At 52.1% G+C, this 27,790-nt stretch overlaps 2 protein-coding genes across 4 annotated transcripts in view; one reads left to right on the top strand and one right to left on the bottom strand.

Annotated features, from left to right (window-relative positions):
* CRB2 (crumbs cell polarity complex component 2) overlaps window positions 1-13,372 on the top strand; it is a 33,485-nt gene extending 20,113 nt beyond the window's left edge. The window contains exons 7-14 of one of the 3 annotated variants that reach the window (XM_032708605.1): window positions 2,207-3,154; window positions 3,941-4,497; window positions 4,776-4,941; window positions 5,426-6,293; window positions 7,129-7,245; window positions 7,688-7,814; window positions 9,643-9,655; window positions 10,728-13,372. In XM_032708605.1, the coding sequence (XP_032564496.1) occupies window positions 2,207-3,154; window positions 3,941-4,497; window positions 4,776-4,941; window positions 5,426-6,293; window positions 7,129-7,245; window positions 7,688-7,814; window positions 9,643-9,655; window positions 10,728-11,311 (3,380 nt within the window). In that variant the 3' untranslated portion in view covers window positions 11,312-13,372. The remainder of the gene's footprint in view (window positions 1-2,206; window positions 3,155-3,940; window positions 4,498-4,775; window positions 4,942-5,425; window positions 6,294-7,128; window positions 7,246-7,687; window positions 7,815-9,642; window positions 9,656-10,727) is intronic. The other 2 variants (XM_032708607.1, XM_032708606.1) reach the window with 2 other exon arrangements.
* An 853-nt stretch (window positions 13,373-14,225) lies between these two features.
* DENND1A (DENN domain containing 1A) overlaps window positions 14,226-27,790 on the bottom strand; it is a 155,934-nt gene continuing 142,369 nt past the window's right edge. The window contains 16 exon segments of the mRNA XM_032708612.1: window positions 14,226-15,968; window positions 15,971-16,197; window positions 16,199-16,287; window positions 16,289-16,324; window positions 16,326-16,349; window positions 16,351-16,482; window positions 16,484-16,586; window positions 16,588-16,667; window positions 16,669-16,768; window positions 16,770-16,968; window positions 16,971-17,076; window positions 17,286-17,400; window positions 17,402-17,490; window positions 17,493-17,544; window positions 19,493-19,621; window positions 24,100-24,188. Of these exon segments, the coding sequence (XP_032564503.1) occupies window positions 15,796-15,968; window positions 15,971-16,197; window positions 16,199-16,287; window positions 16,289-16,324; window positions 16,326-16,349; window positions 16,351-16,482; window positions 16,484-16,586; window positions 16,588-16,667; window positions 16,669-16,768; window positions 16,770-16,968; window positions 16,971-17,076; window positions 17,286-17,400; window positions 17,402-17,490; window positions 17,493-17,544; window positions 19,493-19,621; window positions 24,100-24,188 (1,743 nt within the window). The 3' untranslated portion in view covers window positions 14,226-15,795.

Genomic DNA, 27,790 nt, shown 5'->3' with positions numbered 1-27,790 from the left:
CTTCTGCTTTCCACCCCCTTCAAACAGATAATCTAAGAGCTCAGAGCAGCTGCATCCCATGGGAAAGCTGGGTGTTTAATTAGCCACCAGCCTGGGGTTGTGCACTCCCCGTGGGGACTAATTTGCCACCCGGTGTGGAGCACTCACCCCACAGGGGTGTGCTGGGGACAGCCCAGGCAGGTGTTGCAGGTATTGCTGCTGCTGCACAACCTGAGAGCTCCTGGGCAGGCTGGGAATGTGGAATGGCAAAACGGGCCTCTCCCCTCCTCCCAGCCCTCTCAGAAATGCAAAAATTCACGGCATCTCTCCTTTTGTTATCCAGGCCAATGTTATCTTCCCCTCCTTGCCCCAGTAAATATCAGTAGCTCTGATCTGAACCAGCAGCATCTCAGGCTTTGGGACTGTACCAAACCTGTCTTTCCTTATTCAACAGCCTCTCCCCTAAATCTGACTGCAGACTCGCCTCCTGCAGTCTGGAGAGCCCTCCAAGAAACCCACTCCACATAGTTCTACTGATTTGTCTCAGTTGCAATTGAAGTCTTTCTGTCTTCTCCCAAGATGGGATTTTTCCAGGCCCAGTGATGTCCCGTGTACTCCATTTATTCCCACACATTTCCTTCTTAGCTTTATGCTGCAATCTTCAGTCCCTGCTGTTTGCTTTACAGGTCAGCTCACAGCCTGGGCTCTGTGTGCTGAGCAAGCCCAGCATTAACAGCCAGGGCAAAAGGGCTGTGCTGGGGTAGTGTCAGCAACTCTGACTCTGAGCTGAGCTCTTCTTCCAGGCAGATGATAGTGTCCAAATTCAGTGCTTTTCCACAGGCACTTCAGAGCAGTTCTCTTCTAGCTCATATCAGTAGAGAGCAATGTCCCAAGATAATGTTGCCTGCAGAACAGCTCTGGCATAGCTGGGAAGTGCTGAATTACTCCAGCCTTGCACTTCCCTTTCAGTGCTTCTCAGAGCTCCACAGTGTTGTGTCCCTACACTGGCACAAACAGTTTGGAGCTCTCCCCTCTCTGCAGAGCTCTCACTGGTACCAGCACCTTCACTGGGGCTGACAGAGGGAGCAGCTTGGACAGACAGCAGGGACTATCATGGGGGCAGTTCTGCCTGTGAGGGGACAAACCATCCCTGCAAATATTCAAGAAGCCTGTATCTTTGCTGAATTTTTATTTTTAATCACACATCAGGTCCAGCTCCAGTGCTCCCAATGCCCCATCTCCCCTCATCTCTCTCCCCCAGCCAACTCTGTAATCTCTTTGACATGCACATTCTGTCTAGTGGCTTTTCTTTACAAATGTCCTTTGTGTTTTGATTCCCCTCCTTTGTGTGTGAATTCCTTCTTTTTCTTCCTGCTGCCCTGGTTGTGCTTGCTGGCTGGATCCGGGTGTAATGCTATTAGATTGGGATAATCCATGCTTGGTTTATCTGTGGGACTGTCTCTGAAGATTAGTGAAAACCAACGTTATGAGCTAGATAAAGTGAACTGGTTCAGAAGGGCTCTTCTGTCAGTCTGGGGGTGCTCAGGAAAATGACAGCAGATCTTCATTAACCAGATTTGGGGTAATGGCCTGTAATTTACTTGGGCCTCGTTGGGATCCACGTGCCTTGAGGAGACAGAGCTGCAGTGCAGGACCTCCCCCAGCCTCCTTCTGCAGGACTGGGCAGAACTGAAGTCAGCTTAGTGCAAGCATGGCAGAGTGCCTGTGGAGCATGATTTGTCTATTGTGTGGTTAGGAATTGAGTTTGTTGAGTTTTACAACTGGTGGGTCATCTTGGAATTTGAATTTTTTAATCTGAGGCTTTCCAGTAACTTCCTATTTTAACACTGTCTGCAACACTGTGCCTAGAACATGCTCCAGTCAGATCTAGAGTTAACTGGAGTTTCAACATACCAAATCTAGTAAGAAAAAAGCATAAAATCCTCATCTGTGCTGTTTTGTTTCTTTAATCCCCTCTGCATGTTGACTCCCTGTGGTGGTTGAGCTTGGGAGAGCACAGCAGGCTGTGGGCACTGTGGCTGCCAGGCCAGAGCTCTGGAAATAGCACCTGGGAGGACACAGACCTTTGGTTTTCCTGCTCTCCCACCAGGAGCAGCGAGTGTGGGGCTCTTTGGTGGCTCTGGGAGCACTGGGGACTGTGCTGGGCTGGCTCTGGGAATGGTCTCATTGCCTGCAGTGAGATCCTGTCTCTCTGTCTCTCCCGCAGGTGTGGAATGTGCTGTGAACATCAATGAGTGTGAGGAGGGGCCCTGCAAGAACGGAGCTGTCTGTGAGGATGGCATTGCTGACTATTTCTGCCACTGTGCCCCCGGCCAGGATGGCACTGTCTGGGGAGGGAAGAACTGCTCTGTGAAGCTCACTGGGTGCCAGACCCACGACTGCCAAAACGAGGCCTTGTGCATCCCCACCTACCAAGCCGAGAGCCACGGCCACCTGTGCCAGTGCCAGCCTGGCTTCTCTGATGCCACGTGCTCGACTCCAACGACATTTTCCTTTGCTTCCAGAGGGTATCTCCTCGTTGAGCTGCCCGGGGGCAATGAGAGCGGGAGGGAGGCAGAGGGAGAGCGGCTGCCCAGCGTGTCCCTGCGCTTCCGCACCACCCTGCCCAGCGCTGTGCTCTTTTACCGGGGCCACGGAGCAGAGTTCCTGTTCCTGGAGCTCTGGGAGGGTGTTCTGCACGCAGAGCTGAAGAGGGAGGATGTGGGGTACCCGCTGCTCCTGCAGGGGCCCAGAGTGGATGATGGCCAGTGGCACAAGGTGGAGGTTGTGGTGCACAGCGCCGTGGAGCTGAGGCTCTGGCACGACTCTTGTGAGGCAGGTGTGTGCCTGCAGAGCGCCCCTGTCCTGCCTGGCACTGCCTGGAGCCCACGGGCCTTCTCCAGCCTCTATGTTGGAGGTGCTGAGGATTCAGTGGCCAACAACACACGGAGCCAGCAGGGCTTTGTGGGCTGCCTGGAAGACCTGCAGGTGGATGCAGAAGCCGTGCTGCCGGCGGATCTGCCGCTGGGAGAGTCGTCCGTGGTGCGGCCGGGCTGTGACCGCACAGAGTGGTGCCTCTCCCAGCCCTGCCTGCACGGGGGGCTCTGCGTGGACCTCTGGGCGACCTTCAGGTGTGACTGTGCCAGGCCTTACGGAGGCCCAGCTTGCTCACATGGTAAGTACCACGGCACCCACACCTGCCAGCTCCAGAGGTGCTAGAGAAGCGTTGATGTCAGCTCTGGAAACAGTATTTTCTACTTGACCGGGGCAAAACTAAAGCAAAAGCCTCTATGAATAAAATTCTCCTTGATCCCTTTCCTGCTCCTGCAGGAATGACTGGCAGTTTTGTGGTGTGTGTTATTCCTGGTCGAGCCAGAGGCTCTGACTTGCCCTTTGTGACAGATCTGTGTGAGTGCAGGGCCAGGGAAGTTGTTTTACTGGGAAAAGTTCGTCTTGAGCTTCTGAGTTGAGGATGAATAGGAATGTATTTCATTATACATAAACCACAAAATGTTAAAGGAAGCTCTTTGATAATTTTGAGTTAAAATTGTATCTATAACTCAATACAAGCTCCTGAAAGGCTTGTACTAGTATTGTTCAAGTTTTTTGTTTCAATTCTGAGCATGTTACTGCTGTTACCAAGTTTACAAGTTTGAAGAGCAACTCTGTGGCTTACAAGTCCTTCAGTAAATCTGCTGGGTTGGCAAGGGCTCTGCTAGACCTGTATTTCACTCTCGTGCTCCTTGGGTGCTTGAATTCCTGCCCTCCGGAGAAAGCCAGGACACATTCACCTACTTAGTTTTACAGATGTTTGGGGAGGAGCACTGTTACTCTGACACAGGTTGAAAACACTGAGAAGAAAGATTTGCCCCCATTCCTAAGGAGCTGCAGCTCAGAACATCCCTGTGCCAGCTGCATTCCCTCTGTCTCTGAGCTGATGGGTGTTTGTTTTCTCTTCCAGAGCGCCCAGCAGCCACCTTTGGCCTCGAGAACTCCACCAGCTTTGCCTCTTTCACCCTTTCTGACAGCCTTGGTGCAGACTTCAACATCTCCTTTTTCCTGCGGAGTCGGAAGCCCCACGGTTTGCTCCTGCAGATCGGGAACCAAACGGGCCCCGGCCTCACCATCTACCTGAGGGACGGCCAGCTGAGGGTGGAGGTGCCACCCACGGACACTGTCACCTTTGCAGAGGATGTGGTTGATGGCAGGAGACATTTGGTAGCTCTGTCTTTCCAAGGAGGCACTGTTGGTGCTCAGCAGTGGGACACACACGTGGAGCTGGGACAGCTCGTGGCACAGCCTCTGCCAGCTGGTTCTGAAGTGTTTATTGGGGGCCACCCGGACCCAGACAGTGCTGAGCTGTGGGGGGGCTACTTCAAGGGCTGTTTGCAGGACATCCAACTCAACAACCACCAGATACAGTTTTTCCAGGCTGAGAACTACAGTGTGCCACAGGAACACAACAGGACTCAGACTGGAAACCTTGTGAATGGCTGCATCTCCGATGACACCTGCAAGGTATGTGATGTCTCTCGTTTGTCTCTGTGAGCACTTCTTTGCCAAATTGCTGGAGCTCCTGGAGGTCAGTGGTGGGCACGGGGAGAAGCAGGGGCTCAGGAATTTCTTGTGCAGAGACCCTTGTGCTTCCTTCTCCACTGTTGAGTCGCTATTTCATTTCCCATCTCTCTTGATTCAAATGCTGCTCGTACTCGTCTTTGTTGTCACAATTCTACCAAATTCTCTTCGACCTAAAGATGAATTATGCTGCCCCTAAATTCCCCCATTTTGTTTTTCAGTCTGAGCCATGTCAGAATGGTGGCAGATGCATTGTCACTTGGAATGATTTCCATTGCAGCTGTCCAGCAAATTTCACTGGGAAATTTTGTGAAGAGAGAGTCTGGTGTGAAAGTGACCCTTGTCCTGAAGCCACCACCTGCGTAGACGTTGTAGCAGGATATGTGTGTAGTTTCTGTTCTCCTGCTGGTGTGTTGGTAAAATCCCTGATGTTCCCTGGGTAGGATCGATGTTCCTTGTTTGTGCTGTTGAAATAAATACAAACACATGCTGCAAAAATGAGTGGTGCCCAGGGCCACACTCCTGCAGCAGCACAGGCTCTGTGGGTTCACCCTGGGTGGGACAGAGCACAGCTGGTTCTGTGCCTGTCACCTGCCCTGGCTGTGTCACTCTTCTGACTCAGGGGAATAGTGGGATTTTTGTGCAGTGAGACTGATGAGTAAAAATTACTACAAAGAGCTGGATATTATTCCCAGAGGTGCGACTGTAAACAGGAAGAGCTTTAGGGATGCAGCAGCTCGGGCTGTAATCCTGCTCACACTAAGCTTACGAGGTTCTTAGGGAGGGAACCTGCCAGGAGTGTGCCATTGGTCTGTCTCAGACATGACACTAACTGTCTCAAATCCCTCATGCTCTACCCCTTTATTTATAGGTCTGGCTAATGCAACATTTAGTAGTAACTCTGCCATTGAATTTACCACCAAAACATCAGTGACCAGGACCCTGAGCAGCCTCCACATGGATTTCAGGACCAGGGATGAAGATGCTGTTTTGCTCTGGGCTGTGGAAGAGGTGGATTCCCTGCAGGTAGCCATCAGGAACTCCTCCCTGCTTGTGACCATCAGGAGTGGGAACAGCATCGAGGGTGTCACCTTCCAGAGCCCGCAGCCGGTCACGGACGGGGCCTGGCACTCCATCTCCGTGTCCATGGAGGAGCCGGCCGCGCCCTCCTCCCGCTGGCTGCTCTGGCTGGATGGGGCAGGGAACGTGACCCTGCAGGGCAGCGCCGGGAACTTGGACTTCCTCAAGAACAACGTGCTGGTCGTGCTGGCCGAGAACTTCACGGGCTGCCTGGGGCAGGTGCAGATCGGGGGGCTGTACCTGCCCTTCCCGGCCCCCCGGCCGTACCCCCAGCCCGAGCAGTTCCTGCAGGCCGGGGGTGGCCCCGTGCCACTGGGCTGTGCCGGGGCCGACGTCTGTGCCTCCAGCCCCTGCCTGCACGGGGGCACCTGCCACGACCTGTTCGACGCCTTCCGCTGCGCCTGCGGCGCGGGCTGGGGGGGTCAGCGCTGCCAGGACAACCTGGACGACTGCCAGCCCAGCCCCTGCGTCCACGGGGACTGCAGGGACGCCGTGGCAGACTTCCAGTGCGAGTGCTTCCGGGGCTTCATCGGGAAGAGGTGTGACATCAACGTGGACGACTGTGTGCGGCACCAGTGCCTGAACGGGGCCACCTGCGTGGACGGGGTGTACGGCTACTCCTGCAAGTGCCCCCCGCAGTTCTCGGGGCCGCGCTGCGAGTAAGTGCTGGGGCTGCTCTGCTGGGGCTGCTCTGCTGGGGCTGCTCTGCTCTGCTGGGGCTGCTCTGCTGCAGCAGCCCCAGGGAGGTGGTGGTTTTACTTTGGGATGCTTGGGGAAAATTTTTCATTGCCGGTATCTGGTAGGTGAAGCACCTAAACTGTGCTGTCCAGATCCACATCCTCACTGACGGGGCTCAGCCTCGTACAGGATGAGGATCCTTCCTTCTGGTGTGGGTTATCCCCATGCTGTGTTTCAGAGCTGTTTAAAGGGCAAGTTCTCTAGTCTGTTGTCACTTCCCTCTAGTGTTCCCCAAGAAGTCCATCTTCTCTGGGACTTGGCTCCCCTCTGCCATATTCCTGTGTTGATTTAAAACAAAGCAACTTGTGCAGGTTCAAATGGAACATGGAGATAAATGCTCCTAGGGCTGAGCTTCAGTTATCTGACCCTCACAGGTTGAATTTCCTGTTGTTCCTGCTGTGTTCTGGTGCAGTTACCTGGTATTGGCATTATCCTTCCCGGGTCTGGCCGTGCTGCCGTCGGGCATTCCAGCAGTATCCTGTCCCTGATTGTATTTCCATCAGCAAGAACAGGCAACTGTCTGAAAAAAGCCCTGGTAGTGACACAGCTCCTGCATATTCTCTGGGCATGCTCCCCATAATACTCTGATATTAAGGAAGATTTCTGAGACTCCTCCTCTCCACCTGTGTCAAAGTCCTTCCTAGAAACACCAGTGACTGTTCTTAGAACCCTCTGCAGCCCTGTCCCCCCTGAGCCCGGTACACCCTGCCCTTCCCCAGTCCTGGCTGCTCCAAAGGCTGTCCCTTCTCTCCCCAGGTGGCCGTTCCCACCCCAGCAGTGTGGCAAAAACTTCACGTGTCTGAACGGCGGCCGGTGTGTCACCGAGAGCTGGGGAGCCAACTGCTCCTGCAGGCCCGGCTTCACCGGGAGGAAGTAAGTGCTGCTCTGGGGGGCTGCAGGGAGCCAGAGGGAGGTGGCTGAGCAGGGTCACAGGCCCCACTCTCTCCTATGTCCTTGTGCCCATCAAAGGGCTGCTCCTAAACTGTGCACGAGCTGTTCCCTTGAGCAGAGGGAGCCCTGAGATTGTCCTGCTGCCAACACCAGGTTTTGCAGCAAGAACTGTGTCCAAGTAGTCCTTGTGCTTTGTGAGAACTCACTACCAGTGCTGGTGACCTGTGCTGGCCTCAGTGCCACAGAAACCACAGCAGGAGGGTTGGTGTGAAGGAGGGTAGTGTCATGTTGTTGAACCCTGGAAAAAGCACCTGAAAAAGATGCAACAGGCACTTTTCAAGTAAAGGAGGCTTTTTAGACTGTACGATCTTGTGTCCTGTGGCACAAGAATATGTGACAATTCTAACACCCTTTTCCTTTGCAGCTGTCAAATCAATATCAACGAGTGTGAGCCCAACCCGTGCCAGAACGGGGGCACGTGCCAGGACTCGGAGAACAGATACGAGTGTGTGTGCAGCGCCAGCTACACGGGCGAGCGCTGCGACATCAACGTAAGCACCGCCCTCCGCACTGCAGCGGGGAGGAGCCGGGCCCTTCACACCGGGAGCGGGGAGGAGCCGGCCCGGCCGTGGGCTGGGGGTGCTGGGGGGGCTGTCCCTGCACAGGGAGGGAGTCAGCTGGGACCAGAGAATCCTGAACTGGGAAATGGTTTTTTCCCTGCAGTGCCGCTGTGTGTTGGTCTCCAGCATACAAACAACTGCAGCAAATACTACTCAGTGTCTGCACGTGCTGCCATAGGGCTTTTGGGCTGTCTCTGCACATTTCCATAGATTTCACAACTCTTTGGACAGTAATCCAACTACTGCAGTTGGCCCAATTTCCCGGAGAATGGAATTTCAGTTGGCATTTTGTCTTGCATGAGAGTTACAAAGATCATCTGAGTAGCAATGGATGTGTTTGGAGCAGGGAAGTGGGATGAGTTCAAAGCCGTGTCCTGTCCCTGAGCTGCTGCCCCCAGGCCCAGCCCTGCTGTCCCTGTGTGTCTGATCCCAGTGTCCAGGGGGGGCTGGGACCCTCCCCTTGCTTCCTCTCTGTACAGCTGTTGCATGGTAACCTTGTCTGGTAACCTGGGAATGTACTAACCCATCCTGCATGGAAAGGGCCGCGTGCCAGGCGGGGGTTGCTGCTGTTGCTGTTCCCGAGGGCTCTGTAACATGTGCCAAGGTCACCCTGACATTTCCAGTTTGCATGCACAGACTCCTTCAGGCATCTCCATCCCTTCTGTCCCGGGACACTTCTTGTGGATTCCTTTATTCATATTCATCACCACCTTTGCTTTTTGCAGAACTTCTTTCCTTCCCCTCTGGCCAGGCCGTGGTGGGCAGGGAGGGGACTGGGGCTGTTTCCCCTGGGGACAGCCAGAAGGGACAGGGGACAGCTGAGCTCTCCTGCTCTCTCCCCCTCCCACAGCAGCAGCACAAGCACAGGCAGGGGCTGCGCTGCTGGGGCTGGACTAACCTGCATGCTCTGCAAAGCCAGAACTAACCCTGCACTGCACTCGGGTCTGGGCAGGCTCAGGGCATCAACCAGAACTTCAGGCATTTGGAAGGGGCAAAAGGACTTGCAGGTCCTCTGGGAATGTTCCTTCTGTGCTTTGTTGTGTGAGAACAAACTGAATGGCATCCAGAAGCTGTAACTAATCCAGCTGGAACTGTTTTGGTTTGCAAGGTGGCAGATACATTGTTAGCAATAAGAAATATTTCATATTTTTAGGTGTATTATAATTTTAAAACTTTCTTTCATGACAGAAATTCCACAGTTGTTTTAGTTCTTTGTTGTTGTCTTCCATGCCATCCTTAATTCCACCAGAATCTAAAGAATTCTCATTTCTCTTCTCAGTACTTGGGCCTTTTATCATCTCCATCTCCCATACATGTCCTGACCTTTTTAACCATCTTCCCCTTCCTGCTGCAAGTTTTCTTCAAGCCTCTTCCACAGTTTAAACAGCCAAATCAATTTTCTGCTTGCCATTAGATGCATAATTGAACTCTCTTTCCCCCGCTTGGGGAATTTTTTGGGGTTACTGAAAATTTACATTGCTCTCTATTACTTATATTTTTTTTGCAACACTGCTCAGGATCTTTGCCAGTGGCACCTGTGTATTTTAGTCTGATGTTGGTAAGGAGGCTCCTTTAAAGACTCCCACTGTGGATGCTGAGTGTACTGGCATTTTCATCCTAAGGGGCTGTCCTGGTGTGAAAAAGTGCCTTTTTTTTGCTTTTCTAAAAGTCTTTTTCCCTCTAATCTGACCGTTTGGGTCAGCTGTTGCAGTTATTGTAACCACTGGGGTTTCATTGTCTCTCCATTAATTTTTTACAGAAAGGGACTCCAGGTGCTCTCTTCCCCTCCCCACTAATTGAAGTAGCTGTCCCTGTAGCCTGTGGCTCTTTGCTGCTCCTCAGCATTGGGCTCATATTCATGATTCTCACGGCAAGGAAGAGGCGCCAGTCCGAGGGGACCTACAGCCCGAGCCAGCAGGAGGTGGCAGGAGCTCGGCTGGAGATGGACAGTGTGCTAAAGGTGCCACCCGAAGAGCGGCTAATTTAGGCCCTGCTGGGACAAGGAGATGCACCTGCAAGGTCTGCTCGGACCTTGAGCTCTTCCCAGCATTGCAGCAGCAGATCCACCCCATCCCAGTTTCCTTAAGGCCTGGGCACGACGACATGGACGTTCTGTACGAGGCAGCCGCTGCCTGAGGGAGCTGCCCCGCCACCCCGGGGCTCCCAGGGAGCCTCTGCCCTCCCTCCTGCCCGGCCCTGGGCGCGGGCAGGTGCTGGAGTTGCTCTGGCTCCATCCACTGCCAGGCAGGGGTGGCCCCGTCAGTCTGCTTCCCAAGGCAGGGAGGAAGGAGCCCTGGGCAGGCTCTGCTCTGGGCCCTGCTCAGGAGCTGTGGGGAGGGGGCTCACAGCTGGTTTGTGGAACTGCTCGGCCTTTGCCAACAGCTGAGAAACACTCCCAACTCTTTCAGCTCAGGTGTGTGAGGTTCTCAGTCTTCAACAGCAACAGCAGCTGTGACCTCCTGCCCTGTGACAGCCCCCGTGTTACAGGGAATTGTCAGGAATTACAGCAGTCCTTGTACAAATCCATGTGGGATGACGTGGTGCTGTTAGACATTCCCACGGTACCGTGCAGGGAAGGTGCAGGCAGCGCTCCGGGGCCTTGGGCAGTGCTGGAGCTGCCACGTGCTGGACTCGGTGGGGGGGGGGTGGGTTAGGGGAGCAGGAAAAGGGTCACCAGCCTCCCCTGCATTCCTTGGGCCCTGTGTGGCAGGAGGGGACAGGGAAGGGGGCAGCTCCTGGCCTGCAGAGCTGTCGGTGCAGCTGCAAGGGAGGTGCTGGGCCTGGGGCTGAGGGCGGTGAGAGGCCATGAGGGGAAGCTCTGAGTAACTCCCTGTTCTACCACAGCAGCGAGTGTGGGCTCACCTCAGCCACTCCTCCGTGGTGGGAGCCGTGGGGGCGGCGGGGGCTGCCCTGCTCCTGGTGGTGTTGGCAGCCACGGCCATCGCCATGAAGAGGAGGAGAGCGACGCAGGGCACCTACAGCCCCAGCCGGCAGGAGAAGGACGGGGCTCGAGTGGAAATGTGGAACGTCATCAAGATGCCCCCGACAGAGCGGCTCATCTGAGCCCGGGTCACCACGGCCGTGTCTCCTGTGAGTCCCTGGGAGCTGCTGCAGCCCCTCTGTGTGTGCAGGACAGGCCTGGCTCCAAAGCTGCTCCCCCACTGCGCCTGCTCCCACTGCAGCTCATCCCACACACAGCAAGGGTTAAACTGCTCGGGGCAGGAGCAGCAGGGGGAGGAAACGACCCTTTGTGGAGGGGCTGGGGAGGAGAGGGTGGGAGGGGACCCAGACCCAGGGACAGAAGCCGGTGCTGTCACAGCCAGGGCCCCTGGGCTCCCACTGGGGCTGTCACTGCCCTGCAGGCAACAGAGGCTCCCACTGGGGCTGTCACTGCCCTGCAGGCAACAGAAAAAACACCCTACAAGTAAGTGAGGCAGGTCCAGCTAATGGGGATTGAACCACTGCATTCAGAAATAATGTGAATAATATGGTTGTTTCAAAAAACATGTGCCTGTGGCTCCTCTGCAAGGCTAAGCCAGGTGAGTGAGTGGTGGGAAATCCTTCCCAGAGCTGCTGCTGCCCCTCCCTGTCTGGGCACTCCCTGGCTGTACATCCCACTGTGCTGGACAGGGCTGCTGGAGCTTTCCTGGAGACCAGACCAGACCACAGGAGTATCTGAAGTTGCCTTTCTGAGCCTCATTGCCAGTTACAGTTTAACTTTGTGAAAGGAGGATGTTTTTGTGTAGAACAACTGAGCATCAAGAGTACCTGCTGGGTGAGGAGGGGAGAAGGAAGTAGTTGTAGATCCGACCTCTGTGGACCGAACAGTTTGGGCTTGTCAGTACAGGGGAGTGGTGCTTAGTGAGCCAAACTAGTGCCCTTTGGACCCAACCAGGGTTGGTGTTGTAGTGACACAACATTCCACTTCCACTGCCCCGAGAAGGGCTTTGATTCTGTGCTTCTCCTGTGTTACTGCTTAGCTGCTGAATGTGCTTTTCTTCTTCATATAAAACACGTGCAGAGCCTGTGGCAGGAAATGAAGCAGAGCAGGACAGGTGAGGGTCTGAAGTCAGTAGTGTTTCAGGATAATCACAGCACTATCAATGAAGAATATTTAGAACACGTGTTTGCTTTTTAATCTCAAAAATACTGTTAGCAAGCAGGGTGGGAACCTGCCCCTGTAGCTCTGGTGCCCACTGCCACCAGAAGAAAAGGCTGATTATTCTGGTACACTTTTGGGTTATTTATTTTTTTTACTTTGACTGTAAATGTTTCTAGTTCCAAGCAAGGGAAGAGCACAGAACTACTGACCAGGTGTGAATGTTTAAGAACAGGTGTGTCTGCTAAGAACAGGTGTCTGCACTAAGGAAGCTGCTGAGAGAAGAATGAAAATGTTTGAAAATAGAAAAAAATGAATGAGTGGGAGATGATATTTTGTCTCTAAGCTCATGTTCCCTCTGATACTGGGGAGGAGTTGAAAGAAACGAGTGGTGATCCCACCCGGCTGTGGCTGGGAAGCAGCTGATGTGGCAGTGCCAGAGATGCCCTGACTGCCCCTGGGAGCTGGTCCTGCTTGGATTTATGTACTGGCAGTGATGCTGCTGTCACTGCCCAACCGGACTGGTTTGCTCTGTGCTTCCTCCAGCTCTGGCTCAGGGAGCCCCAGTACCCTCTGAGAGCAGAGACAGGGCCCTGTCCCAGCCCCCTGGCAGTGGGATGTGGGAGGGGGTGAGGGGGTGTCCCAGCAGTGTCTGTGCTCGGGAGGCTCCAGCAGAGCCCTCCTGGGGCAGCAGCACTGAGGGAGCCTGGGCGGGGCTGGGCACAAACAGGAGCTGCCCTTGGTCCCAGGGTGTCCCCAAGTCAGGGCAGGGGGGCACTGGCACAGCCCTGGGGTCCCCTGTGCTGGAGGCAAAGGTTGCTGTGCTGTCTCAGCCCATCCCGAGCTGGAATGACCCAGGGCAGGCTCAGGGTCTGGGGCTCCTGCCAGGACAGGTCCTGCTGCTCCACCCCACAGGTGGAGTTCAAACCACAGGAAAACCAGGAGGCAGGGGCTGAAAGAACCCCTGTTCCTCCAGGTGTTTGGGAACACCAGCCCTGTGTTCTCAGAGCTCACTGAGCTACTGCAGGACAGGGCACAAAGCCCAGCCCAGGCTCTGTCTGTGCCAGGCAGCAGCTCCTCAGGGCAGCAAAGCAGCTGCTTGGATTTCGAGCACCCAAAGCCAGTAGTAGCAAAGGTGTTAAATCCTCTTGTCAGTGTCTTGAGCATTTCTGCAAAATAATTATGGAGGGTTTGGGTTTTTTTCAAAATGAACTTTCTTTTGATATTTAATTTTTGAATATATTTTTCACAAAATTGGGACTTGCTGTAGTTAATGATCATGATCCTGATTTCTTTTGTAACTGTAAATTTTATAATTTGTATATAATTAGAATGTCCTTCAACAGAAATTTACAATAAATTTGGTTAAAACCAGAGCTGGTTACGCTGAGTTGTGGCTGTTTTTCCCACAACTCCAGAGAGGTTTGGTTTTCTTTTTTTTTTTTTTTTAAATAAACTTATTCCTAAGGGCAGCTAAAATAAGTGAAATGGTACCAAACACAAGGTGGGGACAGGAACATGGACAGAGCTGAGGATAACATCTCTGATGAACAGTATCAGGAACACTTTTTATCCTGGATTTAGTGAAAACATCAAAAATCCTTCTATATCAGCCCTAGAGCTGGTTCCCAGCCTGGCCTGCTCTCCCACACAAGCACTGTTGGGAATGAACTGTGTTAGGAATTCCTGAGTGTAAATAAGACAAAACCCCCTCAGTACTGCCCTAGGGAGAGTTTGATTTCTTTATTCCAAGAAGCCCAAAAGTCTCCTGCTTGCAAGCCCTATTCCAGAAGTGAGGAAAGTCCCAAACTCCTTGTCCTCAGAGGATCTCAGAGGTGCAAAATAAAGTGAGGGGTGATAAATGTCCTTTCAGTGCAGTGTTAATTCTCTTCAGTGCCTCAAAACTGACTTAGAAAATGATCCAAGTGCTTGTCCAAAACTTAGTGGCATAAAATGATCCATAATATGGGCAAAGTAAAGTAACCAGAGATGGAAATGAACTGCAGTGGGACTGAGTGGTTTTAAACATCTGTACTGGGCCTCCTCAGTGTCTGATCCCTGTGTGACATTAACAGTTCTAGCACAGAGCCTGTGAAGGCAGGACTGACTGTCCAGTGCCCATTCACTTCCACCAGGAGCCAGAAAGTTTGATCATCCAGCTCAGAGCAAAGGAGCTCTGAAATTCCACACTGAATTATAGAACATTCATAGTCTGAACTGTATAAAATAAAATGGAACTGTTATCTTAGACTTTAAATATTTTACTATGCAATACTAAACCCATCTGTCTTCCAACACAAAAAGAAAATACAAATCCGAGGGAATGGCTTGTCAGAGGAACAGCACTGTACAGAAACACAATATCCCTGGAATTCTGTGGTCTCTCCCAAGCCGGTGCCATTTCAGCTGCTGAGAATATTTTTCTTTTGTATTGCCCAGACCCGAATGCACAGACAGCCATTCCCATTCCCCAGAGTAAGAAAACTTCCAAGATTACATGAATAAAATAGATACACTGGAAATCAGGTAAAGCTTTACAAGGATTTCCCCACGTGTCCAAGGTGATTTCCTTTGGCCAAGGCTCCGTGGTGACGATTCCCTCTGCGAGTGACAGGTTTACACCCCAGTGTCCCAGACCCAGCCCAGGACAGCACCTCTGCAGTGAGGCAGGAGGAGCAGAGACAGCCCCAGGGGGTGCTGGGGTGTCCCCAGAACTCCACTGGTGCAGAGGGGGCTCCCAACACCCAGTGTGTGGAAAGTGCCCTTCCCTTTCCCTTCCATGCCCCGGGAGCAGCACACGGTGGGTCCAGCCCGGGGGGGTCTGAGGGGGCCCAGCCCTGCAGGGCAGAGCTGGGGGTGTCCTGCTGCCCCCCTGGATCCCCCTCTGGACACCCCCAGCACCACCTCCTGCTGCACCTGGGGAGCTGGGAACTCTGGGACCCCCCTTCTGCCCTGTCTTTGTTTGTAATAATCAAGTAAGATATTGTTACATTCCATTCCTATACTGCCATTTATATTATTGAGAGATAATATTAAGATACACATATATAAGAACTAGGATACTCTTTATGGCCTCTATTTTCTGATGTATTAAACAAAAACAAACTCAAAAAAAACCCCCCAAAAACAAAAAAAACAATTGCTGGTGTTTCCAGTTTCCCAACAGACGCAGGACCAAACCCTGAGCAGCTGCTCTGTGCTGTGGTTTGAGGCACCAGGGCCTTGGGACAGCTGTGCCCCAGCAAGGCCCGGAGTCAAAGCCCCATCCCACAGCACCACCTAAAGAGTTTCTGGGTTCCAAGACAGGACAAAGCAGAGCCTGAAGGATTAATTTAGTGCAGCCCACAAGCCAGGTTTGTTTGCTGCACTTTGCCTGTGGAAACAAAAATAATATTGTCTTTCTATGTGTAGTGCCAGAAAAACTGAGGGCCATTCCCAGAGGCAGGAATGAGCCCCAGCACAGTGTGTGGCGTGTGCTAAGGACTCAAAACACAGGGAAGGAGTAACTCCTGCATCAGTAGAACTGCCTGAAAAGCTGTGTGTGGAAAACCCAACCCAGCCCCCTTCCCCTCACGCTTTGGGTCAGTGCAGGAATCCCGGGGGTTTGTGGGTGGGGAGGGAGGGAGCCGTGGCAGGGACGGGGACAACAGGGGACCTCTGGGCAAAACCCCCTCGTGTGTGGGTTGCAGCTCAGTGATGGTCCTGCAGCTGTCCTGGCTCAGCCTTCTGTAAAAGAAATGCTTGGTTTATGCTGGCTCAAAAAAACCAAAACCCCCTCTGTCACTCCCAAAGGGACACCAAGGCCATCGAGTGTCACTCAAAGGTTTCCCATCGCTTTCTGAGCTGTTCCACCTTACCTGGCGTGGGTGACACGTCCTGCTTGGTCTTTTTTAACAGATCTTCAAATGGATCTTTTGTCTCCTCAGACTTTGAGGCCAGTAACACTGCCTCCAAGCCCTTGGTTGGCCTGGCAGGGAACAGAGGGGTTCATTGGCCAGGAGAGCCAGAGCCTGTTTGGAATCTACCTTGGTGCTGGCCTGGCCCACCTGTAACGTTGGGGGCTTGGGGGGCCCGCTGGGACACGCTGCCTGCAGGGAACTGGCTGCAGAAGGGCTCTGCAGGAGCAGGGAACCAGCTGCTGGCACAGCTGGAGCCTGGCTGAACAGGTTTGGCATGGACAGAGTTGACAGGTTGGGTTGAGGTCTCTGTGGTGGTAGAAGCCACCGGTGTTATGAAGCTGGAGCTGTAGGCGTGACCTAAGGAGGGGTGAAGGAGCCCCTCGTGGGTCCTGACCAGGGACACTGGAAAGGGCTCCTGGCAGTGTCTGGTTGAAGGGATTAGGGGGATGCCTGTAGAAAAGGTGGTGGGTGCTGGGGAAGGGTAGCCCAGGGGCTGGACAAATGGTGCAGCTGGAGGAGGCACAAAGTCACTTCCCCCCAGGCCAAAGGCAGCCGTGGGGGCCGGGCTGTGCAGGCTGGGGGGCCCTCGGGGGCCCGGCCTCCCAGCCCGCTGTTCTCAGCGGGTCCAGCAGGTCCAGCAGGAAGTCACTGTCATTACCTGCACCTTCTGCCTGCACCTTGACAGGCTGGAGCATCTCGCAGCGCTGCCATCGCTGGACAGCAGCTGAGATGGGTGAGGGCAGTATTCCCAGACTGCTGCATTTCAGGCTCTAAGGACACGTGGTCCCGCTCCAAAGGGCTCTGGGATAAGATCAGAGACCCGGCTGGGAGTGGGGAGGGTCTCCCCTGACCCTGCTGCAGTCTGGTGCTTGGATGCCCGGGTGCTGTGGTGGTGGCACTATCCCCAGCTCTGGAGTCTTTCTTCCCTGTGGCCTCGGAATGGTGATGTTCCCTTGAATGGCAGGATTGGATTCATCCTTCGCTGCAGGAGTCAGACCACTGTCCCTGTTCCGGGGTCTCCTGGTGACTGGGGGCACGTTTCCCAGGGCACTCAGGGACTTTTCTGGTGAGCTCTGGGAATACTTGGTGGAATGGCCATATCATCATGGCCCATACTCCACAGCTTGTTGTAGGGGTGGGACAGCTTCATGGTTGGCACAATCCTGCTCCTCTCGGACACACCCAGGTCCATTCTCTGCAAGAAAGCATCAGAAATGTAACTTTGACTGCCCAGAACACATATTATTAATTATTATTATTATTATTATTATTATTATTATTATTATTATTATTATTATTATTACTACTACTACTACTACTATTGGGATCTACCCAAGAACACAAAGAGGTTCCCCCGGGCTGAGGGAGGCTCAGCCCGAGCTGTGCAGGCCCCAGCCCCCAGACCTGGTAGTCGAAGGTGCAGCGCTGCTCCACCTCCTCCGTGGGCACCCGCAGGTCTTCCAGGCTCTTGGCTTGGCTCAGAGGCTGAGGCTGGGACTCCACCTCCAGGTTGGGAAGATGTCCTGCAGGAGTTGATGTCGGTGGCCGTGCTGGCGAGCAGGGGGCTGGGGGGCAGCGGCTCCCGGGGTCTCTCGGGCTGCCCCGCTCCGGCTCCTCCCCATCCGCGCTGTCCGACTCCTTGAGGGCGCGGTACGGCTGGGGCCTGGCAGGGACAGACAGCACGGGGGAAAGGGCCATCTTTGTGATGTTTTTGTGATAAACACTATTCCTAAGGAGCTGGGTGAGTTACAGAAAGCTCCTGGTGCCCGATCCGGCCCCGAGAGCCAACGCAGGGCAGGATGTGGGCAGTGCCCATGGGCAGGGGACATGCAGAGGGGCCCTGGCACCCGGGTGTTCAGGCAGGCAAGGCCCAGGGGAAGTGCTCAGAGGGAAGCTGTGCTCGTGCAGGTACAGCCAGGCTGGGCAGGGAGCTCTGGGGGCAGGGATAACGGGCTGCCAGCTCTCCATGCTCCCCTCAGGGCCGGGTATGGCCTGTGTTTGCAGGCACTTCCAGCCTCCTGCTCTGAGCCAACTCAGCACACAACATAATTCAGTGTTTTCCTGCAATAATTGGGAACACTGTGCAGAGTTCCAATGATTTCACTGGTGTCATCTTATCAAGAAACAGCACAATCCATTATGGGAGACACCTCCTTTACATTCCCAGCCCAGGTTGAGGTTAGCAGGATGCTTCTCTTGCACAAACCTCAGCAAAAAAAATGACCAGCACATTTGCATTTTGGTGTGTACAGAGAACAGCAGCACGATGTGCATCCAATTAATACACAAGTGCCACACATGGCTGTAGGGATTGGCACTTGACTGGCAGCTGGTTGTACTGTGGCATTTAAACAGTTTTCAATTAAAAGAAAATATTGTGAGACCTGCAAAAACAGATCCTATGGAAGAACCCTCCTCCTCTTTCCATATTTTATCATAATGCATCTATATCATGCAAATTCCCAAAGAGCCCAGCTCACTGCACTCCCAGCACACACACAGCAGGCACAGCCAACCCCAGGAGTGTGACACTGCAGGTACAAGGCAGACACTGATGGGACATGGCCTTGGGAAGGGGGATCTCAAACCCTGGTCGTGCCTTCAGTCTCACCTCCTGTGTGCTCTGCACTGAGTCACTCTGCAAACCCCCTGAGCAAACGTTCTGCAATCAGGACTGGCCTCCTCCACCCCAAACATGATAGGGAACATTTTTGTGACCTTTACTACTTAACCTCCCCATCCCACCCACCTGCAGTCCCGTCCCTTCCCTCAGCCTGACCCTGCCCTCTGCAGCACACACTGGATGTCAGGACCTGCAGACCCCCTGTCACAACTGGAGCCTCCTCCTCCAGCCTGGTCCAAGCAGCGTGTGGCCAGCAGGCTCCAGCTGCTCCAGTTGGGACCAGGATCCACCTCCCAGCTCCTCAACTGCCTTGATCTGGCACCACACGGATTTCTGAGGCAGTGGCTCACAGTGCCCTGGAATCTCTTCTGCAGGTTCTGGTCAAGCCAGTGACTGCATTTGTTAAAATGTACCACAAGTTCCATTCAAAAGGTGGATACAAACAAACCCAACAAACCTCCTGCTCCCTGTGTAATTGTCAGACTGTACCCACCGCCCTGGGAGGACACGGCACGGGGAGTCCCCAGGGATGTGGGACCTGACAGACCAGAGGCTGGGATCAACACTGGAGAAGGCTGGTTACTGCCCTGAACCAGGGCTCACAGGACAACCCAAAACACTGAACAAGGCTCACAGGACAACCCAAAATCACAGTAGCACCGCACGAGGAAGAGTAGCAGAAGGTCTGGACAGGAGCATGAGCAGCACGTTGGAACAAAGGACAAATGGCAGGGGGACATCCCACAGAGCTCCAGTCTGTGTGAGCCCGCAGGCTGTGGGCTGCTGCAGTGGTTCATGCAGGAGGATGCTTTTGCATGCTGCTCAACATCAAAACAAACAAGCAGGAGAGATGCTGGACATTCACCAAGCACTGTAAAGAGACCACAGGAGCATTCCCAAAATGCCAGTACAGGAGCAGGCACCCTGAGCAATGCAAAACCCACTGTTGGCAGCCGGCACGAGCACAACCAAAGAGTAAAGGATAGACCATTCGAAAGGAGCAGAGAAGAAAAAGTTTTCAGAGAAGCCAGAGACAGGATCCTCTTCCTGCTGAAACTCATCATCAGAGGAGTCCTCCGAGAGGAAGACAGTATAGTGTCGCATGGGCTTTACCAGGCTGGGGACAGGAAGAGAGAAGGCAGTTACCGAGTGCTGCTGAGGAGAGAACCCGAGAGGTGGAGGCTCCAAAACCCCCTGAACTGGCTGCCTGCACTGCCCAGGGCTCACAGGGGCACAGGCCAGGGTGCCATGAGGTCGGGAAGGGCCCTGTGAGCTGCAGTCACAGCACAGTGCAGGGGTGCCACACAAACCCATCTCCCACCACATTCCCTGGTGTTGGGCATCTCCTTGTTCTTCAGACACACGGCTCGGAGCTCTGGCTGCAAGCAAACATCCATCACATCTCCCTGCTGCTCCACAGACACTTCCACTGGCATTAGCCTGGCACACACAGGAGCTGACTCCAGGGTATCAGTTCCTACCTTTACCTGTTTTTCATACTAAAACTGCTTCACTCCAGAATAAAACCAAAACTGCCCAAGGATGGATATGAAACATCCAGTACACGTTTCCTTCCTCTCTGGTAAACTGAAATCATTTCTTAAAGATTAGCTCAGAAAAGGAGAAGTTGGACACTGCCACTGCCAATGAGTGTTTATTCACAATCAGGACAGAGCTAATTAATACAAAGTCTCCAACAGGTGGCAGTGGCTGCAGCTGATGGTGTTAAATCAGCGTGCCTTACTCCATGGAAGCTGGGGCATTGCTGTGCTTTCCCCTCTCCTGCTGTAACAGGTATCCAGGGGAAGGGAGGTGAGGCCACTGCAGTGGGAACCATTTGTCAGAACATTTTTTTAATTTTTTTTTTCTTTTTAGAAAGTGACTATGATTAAAAAAAAAAAATCAAGTTACATTAATAAAAGGCTCCACCTAAATTAAAGCAGAAAGCAAAGACACCTAATAAATACTCGTGTTTTGAACTCAGATACACGTCTTTGTGTCTTAGGAGAGCAAGCTGCCATTTAACATGAGTCCAGAAAACCTAATGTGATGTCCAGAAATCCAGAGTGGCACTGAACTTCCACATAATATATATATATATATAGGAAAAGGGAGAGGGAAGGGGAAGAGGGAAAGGGGAAGTGGAAGGGAAAGGTGAAGGGGAAGGGGAGGTAAAGGGTAAGGGAGAAGGGGAAAGGGGAGGGAAAGGGGAAGGGAGAAGGGGAAAGGGGAGGGAAAGGGGAAGGGAGAAGGGGAAGGGGAGAGGTAAAGGGGAAGGGATGAGGGGAAGGGGTGGGTAAAAGGGATAAGGGGAAGAGGTAGGTAAAGGGGAAGGGAGAAGGGGGAGGGAAAGGGGAAGGGAGAAGGGGAAGGGGGAGGTAAAGGGGAGGGAGCAGGGGAAGGGGGAGGTAAAGGGGAAGGGAGAAGGGGAAGGGGGAGGTAAGGTGAAGGGAGAAGGGGAAGGGCCGTGTCCGTGCCCCAGCGCAGGGTCCCCGCCCCGCACAGCCCGGTGTCCCTGTGGCGCTGCGGCGGTGACAGCTGCTGACAGCGCCCGCTCCCGTAAATACCGTGTCAGAGCGGCGCCGGCACCGCCGCCACGGCGGGTCCCGCTTAATGAGGGAGCATCCTGCATCTCGGCAGCTTTTTTCATGTGTCAGGATGCATGGACAAATCAGCGGCACATCACGGCTGGCCAAAAATGAAAATGCTGACAAATGTAGATATTTCAAATTTAATTGACACCTAAATGTACTTGAGATAGAAAAAAAATACGTAGAGAAACGGGAGGTGCAGGATATGGGAATTAATAAGGAGAATTCTGCGATAATTTTAAAGGATGTTTCAGTTCTGGGAAAATTAAATTGTGTATTTGATTACAGTGTTGCTCTTTCCTGAGGACAGGCATTATGGCACAAAGGGGTCTATGGACCTTGACATTATCCTCCTAAAAAGGGCTCCCCAAATCTTAAGGGAGAATCATTTTTATTGGTATAGTTTTGTAAAGAACAGCCATACAGGAGCTCTAGGAATTAAGGAATTTGTGCCTCTTAGTGAAATGCAGAGAACTGAGGGATTTGATGCATGGGTTTTTTCCTGCTGGTATGAAATAGGAGACTTGGGACTGAGGGGATTACCTGGGAACTCTTCCACCTGAACACAGCTCAGACCTACCCTTGGAATCCCTTCCTACAGATCCTGAACACTATCAGAGCTCCTTGCTTGCAGTGAGGCCATGGGAAAACCTTCCCATCCCCAGATGCTGTGTGGGGGAGCCCTGAGAGCCTGGTTACACCTGGAATTTAATGTGCCTCACGAGCCTGCACCATCCAGCACAGCACCACTGACTCCATCCCCAAATCTGGTGAGGCCCAGCACGGCCCTGCAGGCCCGTTCTCCCTGGACACAGGGAATGCAGCAGCTCCTGTGCAGTGCCCAGGGCTGGGGCAGGGCCATAATGACCTGTCACAGCACCCCAGGGCCTCTGACACCCCCTAATTGGGAGCCCGACCCTCTGATTGCCCTGTTCCATTTCCTCCCGCTCCACAGGCCCTGGGAGCCAGCTGGGAGACATCCCAGAGCACTCTGGAGAGCCTATTCCACAGCTAATAGGAAATCTTGCTGTGGTGTAAAAGGGAGCTCTCAGAAATCTGCCTATCTGCTGAAAATGCGACACCTTATTTCTGTGACCAGCTCATTTGTGTTTAAGGAGGCACAGCCCAGTGTCAGGGCTGCCCTGGCTGGTAATGCAGCATTTCCGGAGCTCTCTCTGCAAACTCTTCCTGTTACCTTAGAGCTAGAAAAGCTTTTTAAAAATTATAAATTTTAGATTAAGGACAAATTTTAAGAATCCAAACATCACAACCTTGAGTTATTGATACAATTCTAAAGAAATAAACTTTCTATTGAAATAGAAGAAAAAATCACTGACAATTCTGACTCTTCTAAACACACTGGTTTAACAATAGACATGAGGCCACGATCTTGGGTGTTCTTTGCAGTCACTGCTCCTGCCCCACTGTGCTTCAGTTGAAGACTGATTGAAAAATGAGCACAGACACCCCCAAACAATGCTTTCCTTTCATACATACTAAAAAAATTAACTCAGGTAACTAAAGATATAGATTTCCTCACCTCCAACGCTACCAGGTAACACAAGTGAAAATATATATTGTGGTGTATAAATAGTATGGTTAAAATTCATGTTTCTGTTAATTTGTAGTCTGATGGATGCATGTTAGCAGTGAACCCCCTGGAATGGCAGCAGCTTTGGAACCCAAAGTGCAGAACCCTCCAGATGAACACACAGAAGTGTGACACTGATTCAATTATCCTCCACCTACACGCAGATCAAATAGTAAGGAAATGCTTTCAGTTTAAAAAACCCCTGTCACCTCTGAGCAGGGCCAGCACGGGCCCCTTGCAGGCTCTGCATCTGCTCCACCAGAGGGCAACCAAAATTCCACTGGAAAACGGCAAATAACTGCTGGAAAACGGCAAACAACGCTGAACAGAGACCGTTCAGCTCAGGTAAGAGCCAGGGCATCTCCCCACCTGGAGAGGCTGGGAAAAGCTGCCCATGCTCTTCACTCTGGGGGTCTGAGGACACCCAACCAAAAGGCACAGTCCTTAAGCTCCCCAGCTTCTCAACAGAGGGGTGGAACCTCCTTATTGGGGCCCTTAAGAACTGCAGCTAATGCCAGGCTGTGCCAGCAGAACTTGGTGCTGGGACCTTCAGCTCTCGTGAACAGCTGAGCAGCCACACCCCGGAGAACCCAACAGCTGCAGCTCCCAAGTGCACACAGTGCAGCCTCCCCTGTGTCTGTCACACACAGCTCTGTCCCCTGGGCTGTGCTGGCAAGTCCAATACACCCAGTCCTCTGCTCAGGGTCTCCCTTGATGGCCCATTGCTAACTCCTCAGGTACCCACACAGCACTGGGTGCTCTGTAAAAAAGTCCTGGTATATGGAACATCTGTGAAACCAGCTGAAAAAGCCTCTCCAAGGTAACAGCACACACTGCTTGGACACACCAGACAGATTTGGAGACCAACACGTTCTATCCAGGAGCACTTGGCTGCAGCAGCACAGCTGGTTTGGAATGTCACCCCTTTACTGTCACAGGTAAAGGGGGGTGAATTTGCTGGTACTGTGGCAGCCAGTGAAGCCCTCCCAGCCCTCAGCACAGAGCTCCTCACAGCCCTCCTGGTGCTGCCCTCTGCCAGCAGACACAGCCCTCTGTGCCATCACCCTGGAACAGGCAGGTCTGAACCTCCCAGATACAGTCTGGCAAGCAGGCTGGGTCTGCAGGGCTGTGCCTGACAATGTCCTTCAAAGAAAAGTGCAAAACAAACCAACTCAGAGATGAACAAACCTCCAGCACCTGAGAATCTCACTGACCACGCTGATGCCACTGTGTGAGACCTGGCAAACCAGAATTTTCTGATAAGCAAACTTTGGTTTCTTGCCTTTTCACACTTCCTCTACAATGTTCCAAAAATTTTAAAAATCCCATTTTTTGTTAAGTTCAAAAATAACTTTGATCTGCAGGTATTTTTAATGCCTCCTTCAGTGAGTGCCAGGGCAGCAAAGTACTTACTGTTCTGGGCTGGGAACTGAAGTCCTGCGTCCCTCTACCTCCGATGTTGCTCTTGGGTCTCTTGACACATGAGGCCTTGGGGGGCGAACCTGTTACATACACACAAAGACCACGGATCATTTTAATTATTATTTGTTGGGGGAGGAATTTTTTTTAATTTTTTTAAAATTTTTTTTATATTTTTTTTGTATTTTTCTTCCCAGGCACATAAACCCTCAAATCCTCCAGCCAGGAAAAAGCTATCAAATCGTGTGCAGTGCTCCTGCCCTGCACACCAGCATGCAGAAGGTAGCAGCAGCATTATTGCATTGAATTTTCATTTCAAAGGAAATGGTGCACAGCAGATATGATAGAGAAATCCAGAGCTGTATTGCCACTATTTCTTAGGAAAAAGGGCTTATGAAAGGTCAGATGTTAAGGTCTTGGAGATCAGTCCCCACACAAGGCTGCTCCTCTCTACAATAAAGACGGCTTAAGAATGTGAATTTATGGCAGGAATGGAAGGATTAAGTTTGTGGCAACTTCAACTGAACTTGCAACGTGGTGAAACATGGGGAAAAGAACAACAGAGCTAATTAGAGGAGCTGAGCTGTCAGAGCGCGCAGAATGGCTCGGTGCCAACAAACAAAAGGAATGGGCTGGCAATCAGCAGGATCGATGAAGAATACTGCTTCATTAGGGCTGATAAAACAGGCAGAGACGAGAGAGAGAGGGGGGAGAGAGGCAGGAGGGCCGGGGAGAGGGGAGCGCCACGGAGGGAAGGGGGAAGGAGAGGGAGAAAGCAGCTGTTTAATTAAACGGGAGCTGGGAGCTGATGTGCAAAGCTGGGTGTCACCGGGCTGGGGACACTTTCACCTCTGGGGGTGTGCTGGAGCAGGGACACAGAGCACAGTTTGGGGTGGCTCCGGGGCCACCGGCCCAGGGCAGAGCAGGGTGACGTGCCAAGGGGGATTTAGGGCATTGTTCAGGGGGAACTGCAGGAAAAGCCGGGAATCAAGTCATTCCTTGCTGGATTTTGAGCCTCACATAGAAAAACAGGCAAGGTTAAATGCTTATCAAATGCAAAAGTATCAAACAAATCCAATTACGTGAGCACACTGCCAAAAGAACAAAGGTAAACTCCCAGGGCAGAAGGGCTGAATGTGCTTATTACTGTCCCCATCAACATTAGGCATAATTATTATATTTTAACTTTTTCTAATTGAATAAAGTTTCCAAACAGCCACTGTTAGACCAAACAGATCTCCATTAATTATAAGCAACAACCCTCTCTCTTTCATAATACCACCACAGCTCATTTCCAAACCAGCAGAATGCAAAGAACATCTCTGTTCTGCTTCCTTAGCCTTTCTTTGGTGTGTTTTTGGCTTTATTATTAGCAGTGACTCATATTGCAAGCACTAGTGCCCATTGAGTCCTCCCTGCAGCAGTAAGAATTTCCCAGGAATTCTGCTCTTATGTGGCCCTAGCTGGAAGAGCAGAGGGACCTGGTGTCCTCCCTCAGTGCTTGTGCACAAGGCCAGGATCACTGACTTGCTGGTACCCACCTCTGGAATAGCTGCCAAGACTGAGAGAGGGGAAAAGCAGCTGCACAAAGTATTATTTACACACACACAAATGTGTTTCAACTATTAAAAGCCAAATAACAGTTCTGAACAACAACAAATTTATGTATATTTGGTACAAGCATATTTTTGGGAGTGATTATAATCATTTACATTTATCTTGAATTTCCTCTTGATGAATGAAGCCTTTCTGTTCCACTTATTGACACAGCCAGATGAATGCAACAGGAGCTTTCATTATTACATTTCCAACCTTTTATCAATCACATTGGGAGCAAAGACAGTTGAACCAAACACATCACAGGGAGGACTATTAATGCACTACAGCTGGGAGATTAAACAGTCTTAGCGTGTAATAAATGTATAAACGTAATAAACCCGTGTCATAAATGACTCCATCTGAACAACACTGTTCAGCAGCTCTGGTGCAGAGGAGTCACAACATGCCCTCATACACCTGCCAGCCACGGAACACGAGGGCACTGAAGCACCACAGGAACCCCACGGAACAGGGAACATCTGATCCCGGTGGAACAACCCGGGGGGGTCTCCCACGCCAATCATATTTAACAGAACACACATAAACACAGTCAGTGCTCCTTTTTAAACACAGAAAACAGAAATCTTCAGAGCAAAAATCCATAGAAGTGACTCTGTTAAGCTGGACACCCAGAGTTAAGGAGGAGGAGAAGAAACACATGCTATTGAAATGTAACACAGGAACATGCACCAGAGATCAAAAGTTAAAACACACACCCAAGTGCACTTGTTAACCAGTTACCTGCTCATCCAAAACATACTTTAACAAGTTTTAGCAAGACTAGATTTGAAAACTTGCATCTCTCTCTTTCTTATGAACATGTGTGTATGTGTAAGGAAGCAAGAAGTAAGATGATTTGGGAGAATTATATTCATGAAGCTGAAGTCCTGAATAGACATAAATATCTTCCAAGGCTGTTGCAAAAACCAACACCCCTCCTAAACTGATACCTATTGCCTGCCCTACTACAAAAAATAAAAATTTGGTGCAGATCCAGCAGAGTCTCCAGTTTTCAAGCCATCTGGCAGAGTTCATAGACAACAACTGTCCTACAGGGAGTGTTTTGGGGTAAAACCTGCTGAAATAAGGTATCCCTGCCTAACACAGGACAGGTACTGCACTGCCAGTAATTTCTGTGCAGTCCTTCCATGGCAGAGTCCCTTCCCCTGGCCAACCTGCCATGCCTGTTTTACACTGGAATGACTCAGTGTATGTCCTCCACAGCGTGGTACCAGTGTCCTACCGCCCAAACATCCATCTGCTTTCTTCAACTCTACTCACCCAGCTGTCCCATGGAGAACAATTAAGCATCCCAAAGTAATTTAAAGCATAACTTGCAGAGAATAAATATTTTCTCTTCAGACTTCTGCTTCCTTTCGTATTTGAGTTCAGTGCAAGTCTTCAAAAGCTCACTGGCTAAAACTTCTGCCAGCCCAGCAGGCTTTCTGGGTAGCAATGCCCACAGAGGTCAGAGGAGCCTGGCAGAGCAGCCCCGTTACCTGCAGAGCTGCAGGACTCCAGAGAGAAGCAGAGCCCCCCGGGCGCTGTGCTGAGAGAGAGTCAGGAGCACAGCTCACACACGGCTTGTGCGGCTGGACAGTCCCAGGGCCAGGTTTAGTAGTGCTGGAGGAGGCAGCTCAGGCAGGGTTAAGCTGTGCAGGGAGACAAACCCCAGCTACTCACGGGCCGGGCCGAGCGCTGGATCCGGGGCGGCGGCGGCCGGGGCGGGCGGAGTCTGTGCTGCGGCGGCAAAGTGGAAAGTGCATTAAAGTCACCTGCAGGGAACACTCCCACCTCCTGGCACAGGCGGCACGAGCAGCTGACAGCACGGCCTTCACCTTCATACTCACCTCACGAATGGCCCTTTTCCTTATTTGATTTTTCCAAAACAGTGGCAAATCCCATGACCTGAGACCTGCCACGACAGGACAGGTCCCCACGTCTGCTGCTGACGTGGGCTGGACACAGCTGCTGTCACACCAAAGGCAGCAGGAGCAGCACTCCAGACCAGTCAGCCAAAATTTACTGAGACAACAAAGATGCTCAAGGAGGATTCGTGGCCCTCAAGGCCCAAATGTTCTAGACT

This window comes from Chiroxiphia lanceolata, chromosome 21 (assembly GCF_009829145.1).
Source record: "Chiroxiphia lanceolata isolate bChiLan1 chromosome 21, bChiLan1.pri, whole genome shotgun sequence".
NCBI lineage: Eukaryota > Metazoa > Chordata > Aves > Passeriformes > Pipridae > Chiroxiphia > Chiroxiphia lanceolata.
This window is presented reverse-complemented; position numbering and strand designations above follow the sequence as displayed.